Source organism: Aristolochia californica, unplaced genomic scaffold (assembly GCF_029961685.1).
Source record: "Aristolochia californica isolate CCGP_79_NKW_82.1479 unplaced genomic scaffold, dmAriCali1.0.hap1 SCAF_12, whole genome shotgun sequence".
Taxonomy (NCBI): domain Eukaryota; kingdom Viridiplantae; phylum Streptophyta; class Magnoliopsida; order Piperales; family Aristolochiaceae; genus Aristolochia; species Aristolochia californica.
Window position 1 is genome coordinate 29,573,274 of NW_027181793.1, and position 22,510 is coordinate 29,595,783.

Here is a 22,510-nt window from a genome sequence, read left to right on the forward strand (position 1 = left end):
CTAAACAATATTTGGGGAAAAAAGATTAATATTGATGCATTCTAATCCATTATCGAGATTCAATCCCAAACCTCCCTTAATATTTTTTTTTCAAATGTATGCATAATTTTATATATAATTTATTTGACATATATTTTATGTAGTATTAAATGTAGGTTAAGCTCAAACTCGATTAAAATTGTTAGACTCGAGCTCAAGTTCAAAATATTTAAATCAAACTCTCCTAGAACAAGGTTCGGACTCAGTTGGATTCGATGTCACCCTTATAGTTATGCCCAATTTTATGTAAAATATATGCATAATTTTATATATAATTTATTTGACATATATTTTTTGAAGAGTTTTAAATGTATATTAGAGTTCAAACTCTAGACATGTATTTTTTGAAAAGTTTTAAATGAATATTGAAGCTCGAGCTTAGCTCGAACTCAGTTAGAATTATTGGGCTCGAGCTTGATAACAATTTTAGGCTGGAGCATGGGGTAAGCTGAGTTCAAGTTTGGAATATTTAAATTAAGGTTACATAGGCTCGGACTCGGCTCGGATATATGCCACCCATTAGCCGCCCCTACCAGGGAGCATCCGCGCGCAAATTTGAAATATATTCGTAAGCTTGTAACCGCAAACTCAGTGACGGGAAAGCCGGCAACCTCAGCTCGAAGTGGTCATTCATTCTCATGGCAGGAACTGATTCACAGAGCCAACTATATACCCTAATCCGCAATTTTACTAATGGAAAATCACTTGGAGGTCTGTATTCTCTAACTCTTCCTTGTTCTATTTCTTCTTATCTTTTTATCCCGTACTTCCTTGCTTATTTCTTCTTTCGCGTCTAATCTCTTTTTCCAATGTAATCTAGAGCGCAAAGTGTCGAACCTAAAGAGACGAATTTTGGAGCTCCAGCCTGTCTTAGACGGTGCAAATGAAGAAAGGGAGAGAATGAAGCGATCGGAGGAAATCAGCGAGCAGGAGCCCTGAGGCTCGGATGTTGAGTTTGCTCTAACTGAGGCCTCGATCCAAGCACAGCAGGTGATCACAACATCAGTTCCTCCGCTTACATGGTTTCCTCCAGTTGGTTCCTCTGTTTCTTGTGAAATATTTGTTTGCAACTTGCAGATCAGAATTTCCTTGCTGCAACAAGAGATGTCAAAGTTCGGCGCAGAGTTGGCGTTTCTAAAGGTCTTGCATTTTGTTTTCGATAACTGCAGTGAATTCGATCTCTGTGGTTTTCTGCAAAGCATTGTGAAGAAAGAAGAAGCTGTTTCACGGTACGAATTATGAAAAGTTATTGACATAGGCCTTCTTTAGCTTCAAGAATAAACCGTGTCACCATTAAAGTTAATCTATTTTTTTTCCTTATCTCGATTATACGTAGATATTCTCCTTTATCGTTCAGAGTTGTCACGTTTACCACTTTTTCCTTTTCATTATTGTTTAAATAAGGAAATATATCTTTTTCCATGAACTTTGTATGTTTTTCATTCCGTCAAAATTTCATCTACTTTTTGTGTTATTGTAGCCTTTGGAATTATCCAGCATTATCTAAAAATATAGAAAGATGAATATGTGGGAGAATTTTCTGCGGCAATGTCCTCAACATTGGTAATCTAAGTTTCTAGTCTTCATACCTCTGCAGGGAAGGTTTTATCAGCAAAATGTATGAGGTCAACAGGGAGATAAGGTATGTACTCTCTCTCCCTCTCTCTCTCTCTCTCTCACACACACACACACAAAAGTTATGTGAACCTTATGGGGTTCACCCATTGTTTTTGAACCTTTTGAGGCCTGCTACAAATTTTTAACTGATTTACTTCATTTGCATGACTTTCTTTAATGTGTTTTGCTTACACTTATGGTTTCTCAATTTCTACTGTAACACAGGTACTTCCAAGAAAGGATGATGGAGGTCTTCCATAACGCAAAACTAGGTATGTTTTATCAGAATGGTTGCAAGCAGATTAAAAATACCCCCTAAAGTCATAGACATTGTGCGATTATCTTAGACCATCCTCCAATTTAGCATCTGATTAAGTGGATAATCCACATGGTAGAAGTCATTTAAGGTTTCCATGATATCTAATTTATAATGATGCCAAGAAGCTTTAAATAATGGTTTCACACTTTTCTGCATATTCTGCATGGCAGCATATGTAAAATGCATAGGTGGTCATCCTAAGCTCCAAATTCAAGACATCTAAAACCTTCATTTTCTTTTAACCATCTAGATAAGAGTTGAATTGACCATGATAGGAAAGTAATCCATCATCCTAAACCTAGAATCGTTGTAGGTGGCATCATCTCTAGTTTCCTAAATGGCAACATGCACTTCCCTTCTCTTAGAGGTAGAGTTTCCTTGAAAGATTGTACGTTCAAATTATGCAAACAAAAATAATTCAAATGCTAATCTTGTTGTTGAACATCTTTATTCTGATAAAATTTAAGGAGGGCCTAGAAATTCAAGCTGACTCCCACGTTTTGTGAACAGTTGTATAAGCGACAGGCTCTGTCTCATGGATCACTGACAACAAGTAGTTGATATTGTTGATATATTATTTTGCAAAACTTGAGAACAATTTGATATTGCTCATCTCTCCTTTTGATTTTCCTTGATGTGTTATTCAAGTAATAAGTAAATGGCTGTGCCTTAATGGGCCACTGACATCAAGTAGTTCATACCTCATTTTCATCTTCAACCTGTCAACAAAAATCTCTTTTCTTAGTCTTGATCCCTCTTTTTGAATCCAATGCTTCACAATTATCCATCCCGTATACTTATATCTTAGGGCCCTGATGACCAAACTGCTGCAGTTATGCTGCATGTCAAAACCTTTTTGTAACACATCACTTTCTGTCGTCATATTGACAAAAAAAAATCTCATGTTCTTTAATTCATATTTTTGCTCTTAGAAGTTAGTGCAGCACCTATCGAATACTTCCTTACCACTCCCCTGAATACTTTCATTTTGATGAAGTACTAAATCATTTCATATATCTGGCAATGTTCTACAAATAGTGGTGGATTTTCTTTGCTCCCTGAACATATTCACAGATCATAATTACCTTCCTTCCCTTTCTAAAGGTTATTTGGTAGTTCAGCATAATAATATGCTGCATATGAGTTTACAGTATTTAGGATGGTCTATTTCATCTTGCTTAATTTGGTGGAACTCAGGCCTTGATTTTTTATTTTCAATGCTTTCACCTTGTTAATTGTGGATTCTGTTTGCTTGTAAAAGTAGTTTTAGGGAAAGGACACATCTTGGAGGGCAAAGTAGTTTCAAGATGTGTCGCGATTATAAGAACAATGTATTCAAGGTAGTGGGGAATCCAGGAGTCCTCTGTTTATTTACTGTGTTTTATATTGATAAATCTTTTACATAATCAATTTACCATTCTGTTCTTACACAAATACTGTTCCAAAATCTGTTCCTATTCTTTATGGTGGTTTAATCTTTGTTTATTCTCTTCCGCTGAGTCGTAGGCGGTTTCGTGTTTCGTCTTTGCCATGCTTTCAGTATGTATCACCATGCCACCAAAAAAGGAACTTCTCGTCTTCAATGCCTTTGGCATTTCTTTCTATCTGCAAACGGAAGTCTACTACTTCGTGCTGAAATGAATCAACAACAGAACCCGATCCAATGTATAATACTATGCGAGGATTGCTTCTTACACGAAACCCTCATTCCAATCCTTGCCCTCTGGTTCAAATCAACTCCGTCCATTTCATTGAGGTCTAAATTGAATTCGGCAGAGAAAGTTGCAGAAAATCTATCTACAGTGATCCCCAAGCTGCTGGCTCGGTTACCCGATTGAGGTTTTATCTTTCTTTATTCTCTTCCGCTGAGTCGCGGGCGGTTTCGTGTTTCTTCTGCTCAAGCTGCTGGCTCGGCTACCCAATTTGGTTTCTATTTATTATTCTTCTTAAAGTGCTTTCTTGTGACTTGATTGAAGCGATTATTAAGAGCAACTCTACGAATTTTCTTAATTCCAGTCGTAAATAGCATCTATTGTGAGTTCGCTGTCGTCGTCGTTATCGTCGTCACTTATGTCTTTTCTCTCCTGTGGAGAACGCCAACGTAAGCCGCGTCGAGTCTGTCTCCGAAAGTGCAGTTCCGTCGAGCGTGACAGTTTTCCAGGGAACAGAGTATTCCTCTGTCGCCTGTCAAGTCCTACGTTGCGCTCGCCATTTGGTTTAAACGGCGCTGTACTCGTTTCCGTCGCCTCTTTTCCTTGGTGTCCGTATCTCTACACTCGCTTCATTTACTTCCTCCTGGTGAAATCTGCTGCTTTTTCTCTCGTCTACTTTGACTCTTGGTAATTCGTGTTTTCTTTCATTTGCTCTGGCGAATTTCAGATTGTTGAGCTTCCTAACTTTCTTAATGCTGATCCCGACAACTGACAAGAATAAACTTGGGCAAAGTTTGTTAAGGTGACACTACTGAATCGCTCTATTTATTCTTCATTTCTACCTTTATTCAGCTGTTGGTATTATTGTCGTTCTTTCAGCTGACGTTCGTCCTCTTGAATTTAAAATTCAGGTTTATATGTAAATATGTTTGTGGGTATTTTCCAGTAAACCTTCATGTGGAGGATATGAAAGCCTTTGATCCAAACCAAGCTTATTGTAATAAGATTAGGTGATTTTAAATAGAATAAAGAAACTCAGGTATTAGGTTGCTTGATAGATTTGACTCAAATGTTGGTGAGAGATTAATCTGTCCATGTCATAAATAGGAAGATTGACAAATTTTCGTTTATGTTAGAGGTATAAAAGAACTGTAACGTCCAACAACTATAGTTCTAGTCGAAGCTTTAGTCTATTTATAGAAAGTTATGTCGTGTTATTTAATTAGTTCATAGAAGCCAGAATGTCAGTTTCTCTTTTATTCTATGTTGATTTCTATATTAAAGTATTACATTAGAAAGTCTAAGTACATGAGCTTTAGGAGTCATTTTATTTTCTCTTTCTGAGTACTTTAGTACTCCTTAGACTAAAACTTCTACTAATGAATAGGCTGCCGGTTATCTAAATAGCAGCCAAATGACTCTCTTTTTCTTTTCTCGCTTTTTCTTCTCTCTTTCTTTTGTGTCTTTTTACAGTTTATAAGGTGTTTTTATATTATTCTATGTAACTTTTATATGACATTGATATATTACTGTTGCAGTTTTTGGCTATGAACCACATTCGATTCTACCAATTGGGGTAGTTGCTCTTGCTAACTTTGCCGGTTTCATGCCTTTGCCAAAGATTAAGGTTCTAGCAAGTAGTGCAAGTATGGACGTAGCTAGGGCTCATACCTGCAACCAAAAAGAATTCCATTTCGTACCTAGCAGCTGGATATAGTTGTATAATTGTCCCAGGTGGTGTCCGTGAGATGGTCTATATGCAGCATGATTCTGAGGTCTGAGTTCCATGTCGTCCATGTAATTTAAAAAAAAAAAAAAATTGGAAATTTGCTTTCTGAAGAATAATGGGATCGGTGACGTGTTTCCTGTGTATTGACTATTGACACTCTGATGTTTAGAAGTGATTGAAGAGATTTGATTCCAGAGAAAAGGATATCTGACACTCCTTGAAGCAAGAAAAGGATCTGTTTCTGTAGGTTGCCTTCCTTGAAGCAAGAAAAAGATTTGTTCTGATTGCAATTGAGATGGGCCGGCCTCTGGTGCCTGTTTTCTGTTTTGATTAGGTACTATCTGTACTCAAAGATGTGCAAACTCAAGTGCAGATACTCCGTGAAAGGTACAATAGTTAATATAATAAGAGGAACTTACTGTATTGATTTGAGGGTTTCAAGACTAGCATTTTTTAACTATAAAATGTAAAACACAAAGCAAAATCCTAACAAAATGTGAGGCCGGCCTCTGCTGCATGTTTTATTCCATTCAGATATCATAATTGCTATTACTAATTTTAAGAGCAAGGTGCCTCTAGTGTCAATACAAATTGCTCAGTCTCGCTTCGCAATTGCTATAATGGACAGGCTCATGTCTATAGGTGGTGGATACCTAGTCGGAAATTAGTTGCCCGCATTGCCAGAGCAGTAAAGTTCACTCCTAATGTTTTTTGGGGAAGATTTTGGTACATTATCCAACCTCTTTGAAGTTCTCCTCTTATTTTATTTGAGGGCAAGATCAGACGGTTTAAAACTACTGTACGAAGTTTACAGTGGGAGCAGAAGGATCTCTAATCTTATTTTCAAGAATTAAAGTTTCTGACTGTTGCTTCTCTCTGTGTAGCTTACCTATTCCATATCGACATCCTCTCCATGTGGTGGTAGGGAGACCCATTGATGTCAAGAAAAAGCCATTACCTACTGCAGAAGAGGTAAGGGAGTTCTTGTCGAAAGTTGTCTTAATAATCTAATCAGAGCCGGTTCCATTTGGTAATCCCTAATTATATTAATGCCTATCATCCATTTTGCCAGGTTGCTGAAGTTCACAGGAAGTTCATTGTAGCCCTGCAAGAGCTCTTTGAGAAGCACAAAGCTAGAGTTGGATATGATAACCTCGATCTTATTATTATTTGATGCCCATGTAATACCATGAAACAAACATTTAAGTCAAATTCTATTCATCTAAGATCAGGTGTGATCGGAGCGCTCGGAGGTGAACCACTAAACTGAGAAATTGCTTCAACTAAATGTGAAATTGCGTATAATATCCAGAAAATCATGTTCTGGATACATACGCATTCAAATACAAATGGCTTCGGTGTCCATCCTGAGATGGACTACTACACATATCAGCAGCTAAAACTGATCTCCAGTTTTATTTACTTCAACAAACTGAATAGTTTTCGATCATCTGGCGAGTCAAAATCTCTTTGATTTGCAATTAATCCTGCTCTCATTCTCTAGGCCCTAAAATAACCCGATACCACAGCAAAGTTTTTAGCTCCCACTCTTTGTTTTTTTTACACCCTTTTAGTTTAAGAACAGCGGCACAAGACAACGAAATATATCTAAAGGAAAACAAAAACAAAGGTTGCCAAACAAGGTCGGAAACAAAAACGAGCCTCTGGACAAGATGGGATGACGAAACCCAGAAAATAATGGGAGAGCTTTAAATAATGGTGAATGCGTAAACAGGAAAAAATCTGAGCAGGTTTCAGAGTAACAGGAATAAAACCAAAATGGGAAGGTATGGACTTCAGAGTAGTACCAGTCGGACCTACAAACAAAGAACACAAGAATTAGAGGAGAGATGAAGAAAAGAAACATATCACTAGAGGCTTTAAAGATGATAGGTCGATGGCATAGAAGGACTGAGAAACGGTTCCCACCGTGCCAACCATCAAACTGACCACCGTCTCCACCAAAAAATGCTGCAGAGAAGCACGTTCCAGTAGAGGCTTGGTCTTCTCCTCATGCCAAAAAAGAACAAAATAAAATCAAAAGGGGAAAATTTGTGCTATTGGGATGAACTGCTAAAATTTTTTTATCAAGGCAAGAAACTCAAGGAAATTTTGAAAACATGAGAACTGTTCTTCAAATAGTGTTTTCTAAGTCATAGCCCAAAATCCTATTTAATTTCAGGACCAAACAGTTGGAATGTGGAATGGAGCCTCCAAAATCAAATTTTAAACAAGAACAAGATAAAATATAAAATAAACACAACAGATATTGCAGTTCTAGCTTTGTCCATCCTCCATCAAGGTTTCATGCCAGTTCCTTTACGCCAAGACTAGCAAAACTTTAACCGGGTTTAAATTAAAAGAGAATATTATAGGCATTTACAAAAAAAAATTTACAGGATATAGGCATTTACAAATTAACCTTCTACATAAGCAAACAAGCAAAAAGTATAACTTGCATATGTTGACAGGCAAATTCAGTAAATACATACCATCAAACAGCCTGATATTTCTAGAAAGCATCTTTTTTCTTTTTTTTTTGCTAAAGTTGCTAATTTTCATGATGTTTCTTTTTAAAAAATGTACCACACACAAGAATTTATGAATTTTAAGAAGAACAATGAAGCAGTGCCAGCATAGTGAACAACAAACGTTCCCATCAAGCTACTCAAATTGTGTTACAAAAAGTCTTAATTGTCTCTTAGAGTTCATAATAAGAATTATGCAGCATACAAACCGGTCTGTCAGATAAAAAGAAAACCAGGCAGGATATGAAGTAAAATCCAGTACCTTGCGTGCCCAGGCCAGAAACCCAATTACACAGAATAAAATGTATGCAGGGGCTAATTCAATTAAGGCATGTCCATAAAAGACAAAAACAACAAACGTTATGCTTCAATTATGAAGCCATAGACAATATTCTAACAGAATTTGGTGCGTCTTTTGTTCATCTTTTTATCATGCAAACTATTTTCCAAGAACAGAGTACTTGCCTGGCTGTCCAGAGCCCGGAAGTGCCAATGCTTGTGCAGTATAGTCCTCTAGCACTCGTTTCACCTCTGCTTTAGCTTTCTTCACTGAAGACTCAGTTGGGCCCTCAATAAATAGGTAAAGCTTGCGCTCACCAGGTCCAGCAATCTTTCCTGGTGGAAAGTACTGGCCCCTTGTAGTAATGGCCGCTCCAGTCCAGTCAGAGATGGGAACCAGAGTGTCCTTGTGGGTCACCTTCCAGCGAGCATTTTGAGGGAAATCATTGATCTCAAATTCAGCTTCATAATGTTCAGGCATAGCATCTGCCTGAATTTTAGCCAAATTATGCTGCAAATTCATGGCAGCAGCTAAGGCAGCTGCCCTAGCTACACCATCATTGGTCAGACTAGCCACAGGCAGAGAAGTACCCGGAAGTGCAGCCACACCAGGGAGGCCCACAGAAGGTAGGACTCCATTAGCAAGTAACTGCACTGCTGGAACTGGGGTTGGCATTGTAGTTACAGCGACCTTAGTAACTGCAGCCAAAGCAGCAGCTTGAGCAATAGCCGCTGCCTGCGATAAATCCCCACCAGCCTTTCGAACTCCTTCATCTTCTGACTCAGAATCCGACTTGTCTTCCTCAAAACCATATTCTCTGGCCTGAGCTTTCTTGGCAGCTCTCCTAGCCTCATCTTCCTCTTCATTGAATTTGAAACCACTTCCACCATAACCGGTCCCATGGGCACGCTCCGTCCCTTGTTTAACTTTTGCCATGAACCCATCAGCAAGTGCTTTCAGGTCATCTGGAACAGCTTGCTCAGAGAGCTCCAAGGCTTTCACAAGATCTGGAGCATATCGTGCATCTTCCTCTGAAATAAATGTGATTGCACAGCCCTTCCTGCCAGCCCGACCAGTCCTGCCCACACGATGAACATAATCTTCATAGTGGTTTGGTACATCAAAATTGACAACCAATTCAAGTTCCTTTACATCCAAACCTCTAGCAGCTATACTTGTAGCAATTAACAAATTGCACACGTTACTCTTAAAGTCAGCAATGGTGGATTCCCGATCTGTCTGATCCTTAGCACCATGAAGTGAAAGGCAAGGGTAACCACGTTTCAGCAAATCCTTAAACAAAGAATCACATTTCTCCTGTGAATGAACAAAAATCAGGATCTTACCCTTCTCATACCATTCCCCAAGGAGCTCTAATAGCCTTAAAAACCTCTCACTTTCTTGCCTCACCTCAACCAATTGAGTGATATCACTGTTCACCACACTTCGTCCCCCAACCTGGATTTCTACAGGCTTGTTCAACACCTTTCGAGCTAATATCTCAACTTGACGAGGAAAAGTGGCAGAGAAAAGCACAGTTTGTCGATCTGGCCGTGTATTTTGCACAATCCTCGTAATCTGAGGTTCAAACCCCATGTCAAACATCCTATCGGCTTCATCCATGACAAAATAAGTTACCCTACGAAGATTCGTTATCTTTCCACTACTGGTACACAGAATATCTATCATTCTGCCTGGCGTACAGACTACAATCTCAGCACCTCGCTTTAAATCACTGATTTGTTGCGCGACACCAGATCCACCATATACAGGAACACAGTTAATACCCAAGACCTTGGAGAATTTCTTGATGTCACTGTGAATCTGTTGAACAAGCTCCCTGGTTGGGGCCATTATAAGCCCAATTGGCCCATCTCCAGGTACAACCGGTGGCTGGTCCTTAATATGCCTCAACATTGGTAGCACAAAAGCCAGAGTTTTGCCTGAACCTGTTTTAGCAATTCCAATGCAGTCTCGACCACTCATAATAATTGGTAAAGCTTGATCTTGAATGGGCATTGGTTTTTCATAATTAAGCTTTTTAATTGTGTCCAGTAACTTACTTGTCAAACCAGTTTGACTCCAACTTTTAACAGGTTTTGGCACATCCTTGCCATGTATCTTCAATTCAAGTTGTTTCCGATAGGCTGCAACATCCTCAGCACTCATCCTTGAAATCTCTTTAACTTCTATATAGAAATTTTTCCTGAAAGGAAGGTACTGAATCTTCGAATGGTCAACAATGGAGAGTTTCTCAGCCTTCGTCTTCTTCACCCGTTTTATGAATTCATCATCGTCCTCATCTTCAAGTGGAGCTTCATCATTATCAAAATCATCAGCATCTGAATCAGAATCCTCATCAGGCATTATTCGTCCCATTGCTTTTCTGGTACCCTTTCTTTTTTGTTTACCATTGCTTTGACCGTCTTTTAGATCATTCTTACCTGAATCTGGTTGTTTAGCACCAACCAAAGAGGAAATATCAGCTTTATCCAGTTTTCCAACTTCTGGTAGCACCATAGAATTCATGAAAGCATCCAGTGAATCAATTTCCTCCTCTCCATTGGCATTGCCATCATGACTGTCTATAATGGGTGCTGAGGACCCATTTTCAGAATCTATTGCCATGGGATCACCATCTTCACTAGAATGGTTGGTGTCACCATTTTGATCAACACCTTTATCTGCCTTTGCCACTGGGACAGGTTCTTCATCATCAGACTCTAAGCTCCAGATTTTCCCAGATTCTTCAGTGCTTACTTGCCCTAGTTTTTCCCTCTCATGTTCTTCCGTCTTCCTCCTTAACTCCTGCCACTCTTGCACCCTCCGTCTCCTCTTATCTATTTCTTCATCCAGTTTCCGTTGCTCATCCTCCATATCCTCTTCTTTTTTCCCCTTCTCTTTGGCAACCATATCCTCTTCATTTTTCTTTCTTCTATTATCTTCCTTTTCTTCTCTGTTCAGCTCCGACCTATTTCGCTCCCGTTCCTGTTCTCTGTCTCTTGCTTTAGAATCATCAACCTTCCTCCGCCTTTTCCTCTCATTTTCTCTTCCATCTTCAGCATCCCTATCATCATCTCTGTCTACTTCCCGACGTTTTTCCCGTTCTTTGGCCCGATCCTTCTCCCTCTCTCTAGCCCTTTCTTTGTCTTTCTCTCTCTCCCTTTCCCTAGCTCTATCCTCTCTCTCCCTTTCTCTTTCCTTCTCCCCTCTCTCCCTTTCTCTTTCCCTCTCCTTTTCCCTCTCTCTATCATCTCCCTCCCGATCCCTCTCCTTTTCCCTCTCTTTCTCTTTGTCTTTCACCTTCTCCTTCACCTTATCCCTCTCCTCTTGACGGTTACGAGACCTCTCCTGCCTCTCTTTCTCCTTGTCCCTCTCCTCCCGCTCCTTATCCCTATCCCTTTCCCCATCCTTATACCTAGATTCTCTATACTTGTCTCTGTGCTTATCATCGACGCTCGTCTCTCTCTCTGACCGCCGACTCTCTCTATCCTTCTTCTCCGCATCCCTATCCCTGGTCTTCTCCCTCTCCTTATGCCGCTCGCCGTTCCTCTCCCTAACTTTTCCACGGTCACGATCTCGATCACCTCTCTTTGATTCTTCCTTCCTCTCTATATCGCGGTCACGCTCACGCTCCCGTTCTCCTCTTCTCGAGTCCTCCTTCCTCTCTGCATCACGATCGCGATCCCGATCACTTCTATTGGAATCCTCCTTCTTCTCCCCATCCTCTCTCCTGCATTTGTGTTTTCCATCCTCCATGCTACTAATTAACAAATTAATAAGAAAAATGCTACCAAAGGTGATGAAACATTGAAATCTTGAAGGGAAATAATGACGAGACTTACGTTTTACGGAGATGGGATGAAGATGGGAAGGCTCTTCAAAAGCCCTATCTTCTTCTTCTTATCGACAAAGAGCTCCGCTTTGCAGAGTTCAGAGCCCTATTTTCTTCGCGCTCGTGAAGCCGTGAAGCCGTTTGCCGGTACCTAAACAGGAGGCGAGCGTAAAACGAGGTCGGCGACTCGGGATCGGAACCCAACTCGGCCAGAAAAGAAATTAAAAAGAATATCTTCATTTTAAGTTGGAAGGGATTTAATTGAAAATCCAAAGCAGTAGAATCAAGCAGCTCTCTGCGACTCAGACTAGGTCAATACAAAATCTGATACGACGAGATGACTCAAAAAACCATGCAATAGTATCATTATTACATATTTAATGTGCTAATATTTATTACTAAAGTTTATCGATTATTATTTTTAAATTTTTATTATTATTATTATTTTATAGTATATAAAATTTTAAGAGTCTTATTAAGTAAAACATATTATATATAAATTAATTAAATTGACATTATTTTTCTATTATTTAATAAAATATTCATTATATGTTCATAATTGACAAATAAAACAAACATAGACATAATTTGCTCTTCGTTATTCATTTTGTTAGGTGAATTATTTTATTTTTTTATTATTATTAAATTTAATTATTTAAATTATTTTACTATTAATAATATTAATACTTAAAATAACTATTAAATAAAAAATAAAGTATAATAATTATTAGTAGTATTAATAATAATATATTGTTAATAATTAACATATTAATGCTTGATAATAGCATTATGATGCTCATTTGATGTCATTGTATTTATTTGTTATTATTATCAAGTATTATTACTACAATTAAGTGATTTATTATTTCTTGTAATCTATTAATAAATACAAAATAATACAAATTATTGTTTCTTGCCACGGATCAACCTATAACGTGTTCATCATATGCTAATAGATTCATATGTAATAATTATTAGTCTATAATTTTAATGTAAAATCAACCATAGAAAATTTTATGTAAAATAGTTACATAATAGCCACTTAATGAAAGGGCTTACATAAGTTTCATATACCATGTACATGAACCGTGACTCTGGTTTTTTTGTAGTTGTGTGACGAGTGTCGAGTATGCGTACCGTGATTGGCCCTGGCTCTGGTTCCGACCTGTTTCATATACCATGTATTTAAGTGGAATAATAGAAGGAACTATCGAGTAAAAAATAGAATAACAAAATGACTTAAAAAAATTATAAAATAAAAAAATTATATAAAAAATCGCATTATTATATATGCATATGCATATGCGTAAAAAAAATGTCATTCCAAGAACATTATAAAATCCTTAAAAAGTAGGCACTTGAATCAATCTATTGACGGGCATATGTAAACCTATGTTTCTCCTCGATCAAAATATGAAATTTGTCACTCTTGGACATTTCGTAACCTTGTCAAATATTATGCATGGCATGTCTTTAGGGGGTTAGTTAATTTAAAGTCAATAATGATTTTCAACCATATAACACATTTTAACAGTTGAAGTCGTTCGCGAAGCACAGATCACATTTCATGTGGATGCGGGGGACCGGGGTGAAGCGGTCCTCGTCTCCGCGGTTTAAAATTTTTCGTCTCGTTTAATACCATTTTTTATCTTCTTTGAGACGAACGACGCGCGGCTTCGTTTTCCCCTCTCCTCGCACCACTCTCTCGCGCGTCCTCAGTTTTTTCCTCCCTCTCCCGCACTCCCTCTCTCGTCTCCCTGCGCCCCCGACGTCGTTGCTGCCTCTCTTCTCTCGGTCTCGTCTCCGACCTCCGTCTCTCGGTTTTCTCTCGGACTCACCATTTGGAAACTGTAATCGTTAATCGGAATTTGCGTCTACAGGTCACTCTTCCGGATATGAAATGGGTTTTACTCTGCAACCACTCCATTAACGAAGGGTCCACGGGAGATCACCATCGATTTATTCGAGATTAAAGGGTTATCGGTGTTTGATCACCCGAAAGGAGCAGAGCGGCGCCCATTTGGTAATTGGTGGTAGAGCACAGTACAAGTGCAAAGGCAGAAAGGAAACGACCAAACTAGCGACTGGCCAGTCCAACTATTGGATGCTCTGTGAGCTTAAGTTGAAAACAGGTAGAGGAAAGGAGGTCGTCTGTCTGTCGGCAGCGGCTGAGAAGTGAGAAGGGGCATCTGGCTATCGAAACTACAAAAAAGAAGAGGCTGAAGAAGAATCAGGAGGAAAGGGGGAGACTTGAATTGGATTTTATAGTGGGAAGAGAGAATTTTGAAGCATTTGACATTAAATTCGACGATCAGGCTCCCAAAGTTGCCCTACCACAGGGTATCATGGTACCTGTTAACTCCTTCAATACTCTTCCATTCGTCAGCGTTCTGGGGTTTAATGCTTCCGATGTCTGTTAGTAGCATGGCTTCTGATGTGCTGAGAGGTTTATTGGGCACAGAGAAATTTATGGGAAATTGGAGGGTTTGTTGTGGTTTATCCTCCTACAATTTACAGTAATGATAGAATTTAATCATACCCCTTCTCTGAAGAGAAAGATCTTCATGTAAATGTGGATCGGTTAATCAAATTTTTGGTCTCTTGGAGAACTAACAAACCGACATTATTTGAGAAGATCTTGCATTTGAGCTACGTGATGGCTGAGGGATTTTGGACTGAGCAGGATGTGAGGTTCACGACAACTTGGCTTCAGGACTTGTTGGCTGTGGGGTATCAGCAACCAAGATTAATGCCGTCAGAATTGGACCGACCACGAGCCCAGATTGGGCGTGGAGATCCGAAGGAGTTCATTCCTCGTAAACATCCATCTGTTCATCTTGGGGTTGAGGAAGCTGGGAAAGTAAACTATGAGATTGGAAATCTTATTCGGCGGAGGAAGAATATTGGAAATGTTGTACTTATTATTTTTGTTAATGGACCTGTAAATCGAACAGCTTTGGAACGGAGGTTGATTAATTAATTACTTTTAATTTTATGAAAATATATTAGTAATTAATACCATGTAAAATATCTATATTATGTTATTAATATTTTTTTTATTTATTAATTATTTTTAATTTTATTTACTCTATTTTATTAGTGATTTAATAATAATAATTAAAATATTGTTAACTCAAGCATTTGGTTTAATTTATTTATTTTTATAATTAATAAAATCAATGGTTTTAAATTTCAAAAATAAAGATGAAGATGAAGATCAAATTTCTAGTTTGTTGACTAACCCCAACATCTTTTTCGGATTAGACACCGGGGAACATCAATTCAAATACATTGGTTTTATTAGATAACATTGAAGTTGAAGTTGAAGTTGAAGTTATACTTCAAATTCAAGGCAATGATTTGATTCAACTTCAACTTTTCCTTTGGTGTTAAGGTAGACAAGTTCAAGTGTTCTATAAACAGATTTCAGTGTTAGTGCGCTAAAATGTAAAATATGATATAAAGAAGAGAATGAGTAACTTTTTATTAATACATTAGTATACTAAATAATGAAATACTATATTATATTAATCAATGATTACAGTTTATAATAAATTAATATAATAATTACATGTGACTAAAATAAATTTAAATAAATAAATAAATAAAAGTAAAAAATAACATAAAGAAATATAATAAATAATAAATTATTTTTAAATAACATAAGATATATTTTAACATTAAAACATAATAATTTAATTATAGTAATAAAAATAAATATAATTTTTTTATTTATTTATCGATAACATAATATATATTTGTACGTGTTATTAATTAATAATATATTGCCCCAAAATTTAAGGTTTAATTAATTATAACAATGGGATAATTAAACCAAAATAGTTGATCAAATGTTTACTTTAACAAAATTTTAATTATTAAACTACTAATTTACTACAGTAATTACAAAATGAATATACTGAATAAATAAAAATAATTATTTTATTAATAACAAAAGATAAATTATTTTACAAAACAAATATAATGAAGTTATAACACTGGTTTAATTTTTCCTAACTTAGAAAAAATGAAATCACAATGTTGTCTTCCTCACGGCGCCATGGCGGGAGGGTACGTTGAGAGGGAAAAGAGAGGGAGGCCAAGAGGCTCTGCGATGGAGGCCGTGAGGGAGAAGATAAAGGGAAAAAAAAATTGGGGGAGGTGGGCCGAGAAGGTAGAAAAAGCCGAGAAGGAGAAGAGAGTGGGAGAGGGAGAAGAGAGCATGAGAAAAAATTTCGGGAGAGGAACGTCGAGAGGGAGAACAGAGCACAAATGAAGAAAAGTATTTTGGTCAGGGGAGGCAAAGATGCGTACCGCACGATGCTTTAAGCGAAAGATTTAGAATATTGGGATGAAACCAAATTCCACTGTTTCAGCCTGAGAGTAGATGAACTGTTGTGTTTCAAATGAGTGCCACCATCTTTAACCATGAATAGGATTTAAATTGATAAGGACCACAACGGGAAATAAAAAAGGGAATTCTATACATGAAACTCAAAAACAATTAAAAAGTAACCATAGGAAACAATTTTTACCCTACTGTCTTCCGAATCGTGATGGAGAGGTTGTAGAGAGGGGAGAGAAGTCACCGACGGTCATCGGTGTTGGGGACGGCGAGAGGAAGAGAGTCAAGCGCCAGGGAGAAGTCGCAGAGGGGGCGATTGAATCGTCAATGGTCGTAAGTGAGGGAGAAGCTAAAGAGGTTGCAGAGAGGGGAGAGATGTCGACGAAGGTCGTCGGTGCTGGAGACGGCGAGAGGAAGGGAATCGAGCATCGAAGATAGGTCACAGAGAGGGCGATTGAAATCGCCGAAGGTCGGACATGAGCGAGAGAATTTTTTTTTTTTCTCTGAAACCCTCGTTCAACAGACCTTCCTTCCCGATAGCCCAAACCCGATGTAATTGAGAGAGGGAAAATGAATTCAGAGCTCGACCCCTATAAATTCACTTTCCTTCTAATTATGCCTAAAACGGGGTAACTGAAATATTGTTGTATTTTACTTTCCCTCTGCACTTACTACACCGGGCACTAACGGATTTTGGCATATTTTACCCATCCTAAGTGAAATACATTTCACGTTGGGCACCAAAAGGACTGAGTCTGTTTTCAAATGAGCACCATCATTCACCAATATAACGCGTGTGTACGTATTCCCTCCTTTTTTAAAGAGGAGACTCATAAAAAGGTCGGAGGGTAGAATCTTCTTGCTTCCTCATCCTCCGTTGCAAGAGGGAGAACAAGAATGCAGTGGTCTCCCCTCTGAATCCACTCACAGAGCAGAAAAATGAAAAACAAAAAGAAGGGGCGGAGCCGCGGAGGGGAGACTCCAACCACTCACCCCCTCATCTTCTCTTTCCAACAGAGAAAGAAGAAAAAAAGGGTCAGTAGCGTCACTCCAATGTCTCCATCCCTTCTATTATCATCTGTTAGACTTGATGTCTAATAATAATATAAACATCATAGAAAATAGATCTTAAATCCTCCATAATTCCATTATCATGAAAACCATACATATATCATAGAATTGAAATAAGAAGAATAAAGAGAGCGTACCTTTCATCTTGAAGAATATAAACAGAATTTGAATTGCACAAGATAATCTTTTATACTTCGTTTACAAGTGATAAGCTTGCTCCCGTTCAGCCAGACTGGGTGTGCAAATAGTCTTAGCCTCACTTGTAAGACCATGGAGGTTTATATAGATTTTCAAATGGTGCACTAATGACTTTTCATAAGGACACATCCTCTTAGAAGAGATACATCCTCTCAGGAGGGATACATCCCCTCAAGAGGGACATATCTCCTTAGTCTCCCAAGGGATGTGTCCACTAAGTCAATGCACCCATTTAATCTACCTCTACAGGGGGATGTGCTGGCCATTATTCCCTATACTGAACATCCAATGACAACATCTAGAAGTGGGCCCCATGCCTCTAATATCATGGTAATTTTATTTTATAAATTATCTATTTGAAACCATAATTCTAACAAACTCCCACTTGGTTTCAAATCCATTTCAAATTCCGATTTTCGAAAAAAAACATGAAAAATCAATTTTGACACATAAAACCATACCATGACCGTAGGCATTACCTTAAACACTTTAATATACATGTGTAGTTAACTCGGGCCTACACAATATATATCATAGATATCCAAGGCTGGGGAATAAACCAAATTCATACTTGTCAAATTTGCCAATTCAGCGGTCTCCATTCATAGCATACTCGGACCTGAACTCAGGGTAAAACTCTGTACCAGTTCAAGTATTAGCCACTAAGGTAATTGTGCCTAATCAGTACCATAGGCCTGAATAATTTAGACATCCAACCCTACCTTCCTATTGAGACCCTTCCGTATATACATACAAGTATATACCTAATAGAAAAGTTGGACATCAAGGCATCTCACCGTCCATAGCATACTCAATACTTGAGGCGCTTAGGGTAAAGCTCTATACCAGCATGAGTATTAACCGTAAAGGAAATTGTGCCTATGCACTCCCATTGGCCTGGATAATTTAGAGACTCAACCGTCATTCCCTATTGAGACCCTCACATATACACGTACAAGTGCATACCTAATAGGGAAGTTGAATCTCAAGGCATACACTGAGTACTCATATTATCTCACAAAAGCATATGCATTCTTTCAAATCATTCCATGGAATATAAATTACAATGTCATGACATACATAGTATTACAAATCATTGAGGCCACAATGCATACAAAACAATGTTCTCCCACTTGGTCTCATCAATTATAAACAAATCAAACCCATGTTCCCCACATGGAAAGTGAAACTGGTCACGGGAAGACACTTGGTTAGTGGATCAGCTAAGTTATCCAGAGAAGATATCTTATAAAGAACAACTTCCTCCTTCCTCAACATGTCTCATATATAGTGGTATTTTCCTTCGATATGTTTAGTCTTGGAGTGACACTTCGGATCTTTTGTGATAGCAATAGCAGATTCATTATCACAAAAGAGAGGAATAGGTCGCTCCACACAGTCTACCACTAGAAGACTTCGCAAGAATTTGCGAAGATAGACAACTTCCCTTGTAGCTAAGTTCATAGCCACATATTCTGCCTCCATGGTTGATTGCGCGACACAATCTTGTTTCTTGCTTTTCCAAGAAATGGCACCTCCTCCAAACATAAAGATAAAACCAGAAGTAGACTTTTGGGTATCAACACATCCTTGATAATTTGAGTCGGAATAACCAACCAATTCTAACTTGTCCGCTTGATAAGTCAAAGCATATGACTTTGTTCTTTTTATATAGCGCATTACCCATTTTACCCCTTCCCAGTGAGTGAAACCTGGATTAGCCTGAAACCGGCTAAGAATCCCAACAGCATAAGCAAGATCAGGTCTTGTACATAAAGAGCATACATAAAACTCCCCACAGCAGAAGCGTATGGATACTTAGATTCGTCCAACTTATCTTTGAGGCGAGAAGGACAATCCACATGGCTCATCTTTTTAGTGCTATCATAAGGTACTTTACCTTGTATACAGTTAGACATATGAAACCGATCCAGAAGAGTGTCGATATACTTCTCTAGAGACAAACTCAATTTTCGCAAAGATCTATCCCGTAGAATTTTAATGCCAAGAATATAAGAAACTTCCCCAAGGTCTTTCATATCAAATGTCTGAAACAACCATGTCTTTATACCTTGGAGTAACTGAATATCATTCCCAGCTAATAAAATATCATCTACGTATAAAGTAAGAAAAACAATGCGATCTCCCACTGTTTTTATATAAACACAGTGATCTTCTGGATTCTGAGTAAAACCATACGCTGTAATTGCTTTATTGAACTTGATATTCCATAATCTTGAGGCTTGTTTCAAACCGTAAATAGACTTGTCCAACTTACACACTTTTGCTTCAGTTCCAGATCTAACAAATCCACGTGGTTGTTCCATATAAATCTTCTCATCCAAATTTCCATTTAGAAAAGCAGTTTTAACATCCATTTGGAACAACTCAATAGTCATAATATGCTACCAATACCAGGAGAGTTCGAATAGACTGTATTCTTGCAACAGGAGAGAATGTTTCATCATAATCAATCCCGTATTGTTGAGTAAAACCCTTGGCAACAAGACGAGCTTTGAATCTTTCAACTTTACCTTCAACATTTCTTTGCCTTGTAAAAATCCACTTGCACTTAATGGGCTTAACCGATGTAGGAGGATCAACAAGTTTTCAAACTTCATTTTTATACATAGAGTCCATCTCTTCTTCTATTGCCGACTTCCACTTGTCGGAATCCACATCGAGGAGTGCTTCCTCGTAAGGATCAGTAACATCTTCATTCAACCTTGTCTTTTCATAAGTTTCTCCAGCATAGGTATAAAATCTGAAGATGATAAGAGTTGACTAGGTTTTCTTTCTCTAGTCCCTCTTCGAATATCCATTTGGGTAGAATTCTCTATATTAGAAGGAGATTCAGAAGAAGACATTTCAACACATTCTTCCAAGTGAGACTTCATACCTAAATCTTCATCACAATCAAATCTATCCTCAATGAATTTTACATGTCTACTTTCAATAATCACCTTCTCCTTAGGATCATATAACCTATATCCTTTCGAATGTTCAGAGTACCCAACGAATAAACATCTTCGAGTCTTAGCCTTCAATTTGTCCTTAGGATCAAGTTTTAAAACATGAGCAACACATCCCCATACTTTAAAATGGTTAAGACTAGGAGTTTTGCCTGACCATACCTCATAAGGTGTTTTCTCAACCGACTTTGAAGGCACTCTATTTGAGATATAGGTAGCTGTCAATAATGCTTCGCCCCAAAAGGATATTGGCAAATTTGCAAGTGCCATCATAGATCTTACCATCTCTAGTAAGGTTCGATTTCTCCTTTCAGCAATACCATTTTGTTCAGGTGTATAAGGCATGCTAAACATATGGATAATCCCTTTTGACTTGCAAAATTCAGAGAATAACTCCGAACAATACTCTCCACCTCTATCGGTGTGCAATGTTTTGATTTTCTTTCCTGTGGCATTTTCTACCTCCAATTTGAAGGTTTTGAAATAATCTAAGGCCTCATTTTTTCTATGCAGTAAATATACTCTTCCATATCTTGAGAAATCATCTATAAATGTGATAAAATACGAATTACTATTACGAGTATTCACATTCATAGGTCCACATATATCAGAATGAATAATATCCAAAACATGAGAACTTCTTGAGCCTTTGGATGGAAAGGGTATCTTTGTCATTTTTCCATATATACCACACTCACAAATAGGAAAATCATTATGTGAAAGATTTTTCAATAATCCTTGTGTCACAAGTCTTGTAATTCTATCCTTGTTTATATGCCCTAGTCGTAAATGCCACAAATACAATTCATTTTCTTTAATATCCAAAGAAGTAGAAACATTTAACACCATATTTCCACTAAGTTGCAATTGATATAGACCAGAATTTCGAAAACCTCTCAAAATAACTTTATCATCTTGTAACATAATAAACTTTCCCTTTCCAAAGTAAAATGTAAATCCAAGTTTCTCAAGACAAGATACAGATAATAGACTTCTTCTCATAGAAGGAGCATAAAGACAATCTTCTAAATCAAAAAACTTATTATCAACAAGCTTTAGCCGGTAAGTTCCCACGCCTTCCACAATGGCCTTTTCATCATTTCCCATGTAAATAAAACTTGTTTTGTCCTCAATCTTTCTTAGCTCCTTGAAACCCTGCAACTCATTCGATACATGAACAATTGCACCAGAATCAGCCCACCAACTAAAAGGCTTGATATAAACAGTACAAGTTTCAAGAGATAAGGACTCACTGGTGTTCTCCTGTTGCCCTTCTTGCATGGTTTTCAAAGCCCTACAATACTTATTTATATGTCCTGGCTTATTACAGAAGAAGCAAACACGTTGATTTGCATGTACTTCAACCCTTTGTTGATTGACCTTTTTGTCCTTGAAGTTTTGAAATTGAAAGTTCTTTCCCTTCTTCTTAAAATTCTTTTTCTTCGGCTTCAAAACTACGTTAGCACTAGGTGAAGGTTTATTTAACTCAATACTTGGATTGAGTCTTTCGGACTGGTGGTCGATCATATTAACCAAATCAAATATAGTCCACTTTGTCTTGGACAAAGAATAAAAGTCTTGAATATATTTGAGAGATTTGGGTAAAGAGTTGATAATGGTGACCACTTTAGTTTCTTCATCCATTGGTCTACCATGATATTGTAACTCATCTGCCATGGCAAGCATGACATTTACATGTTTTCTCACATCAACATTTTCTTCCCATTTGGCACGAGTGAACTTTTGCCATAAGTTATTGATGTGAGTAGACGACTTTTTACCATATTTAGCCTCAATCTGGTCGAGAATCTCTTTTGTAGTGGGGACATGAAAATAAGTCATCAAGAGAGTCTCACTTAGAGCCCCAAGAATATGTGACCTAGAAATTTCATTAACATTATCCCATTCCTTGAATTTTCTAAGGT

At 37.8% G+C, this 22,510-nt stretch overlaps 1 protein-coding gene and 1 pseudogene across 3 annotated transcripts; one reads left to right on the forward strand and one right to left on the reverse strand.

Moving 5' to 3' along the window:
- The first annotated feature begins 4,379 nt into the window (after positions 1-4,379).
- Positions 4,380-6,530, forward strand: LOC137945269 (diacylglycerol O-acyltransferase 2D-like; annotated as a pseudogene).
- Positions 6,531-6,943: 413 nt separating this feature from the next.
- On the reverse strand, positions 6,944-12,196 carry LOC137945322 (DEAD-box ATP-dependent RNA helicase 42-like). 3 transcript variants are annotated; one of them, XM_068791165.1, is made up of 4 exons: positions 12,010-12,196; positions 8,350-11,924; positions 7,286-7,360; positions 6,944-7,173 (listed from the first exon to the last, which is right to left on the reverse strand). In XM_068791165.1, exons 2-4 carry the CDS (start codon positions 11,921-11,923, stop codon positions 6,965-6,967), a joined length of 3,858 nt encoding a protein of 1,285 aa, XP_068647266.1. In that variant the 5' UTR covers position 11,924; positions 12,010-12,196; the 3' UTR covers positions 6,944-6,964. The 3 variants fall into 3 exon arrangements, 2 of the variants coding, with proteins under 2 accessions (XP_068647266.1, XP_068647267.1); XM_068791166.1 differs by having other exon boundaries at positions 8,350-11,927; XR_011110986.1 differs by having other exon boundaries at positions 7,150-7,173; positions 7,286-11,924; positions 12,010-12,195.
- Between the last annotated feature and the right edge of the window lie 10,314 nt (positions 12,197-22,510).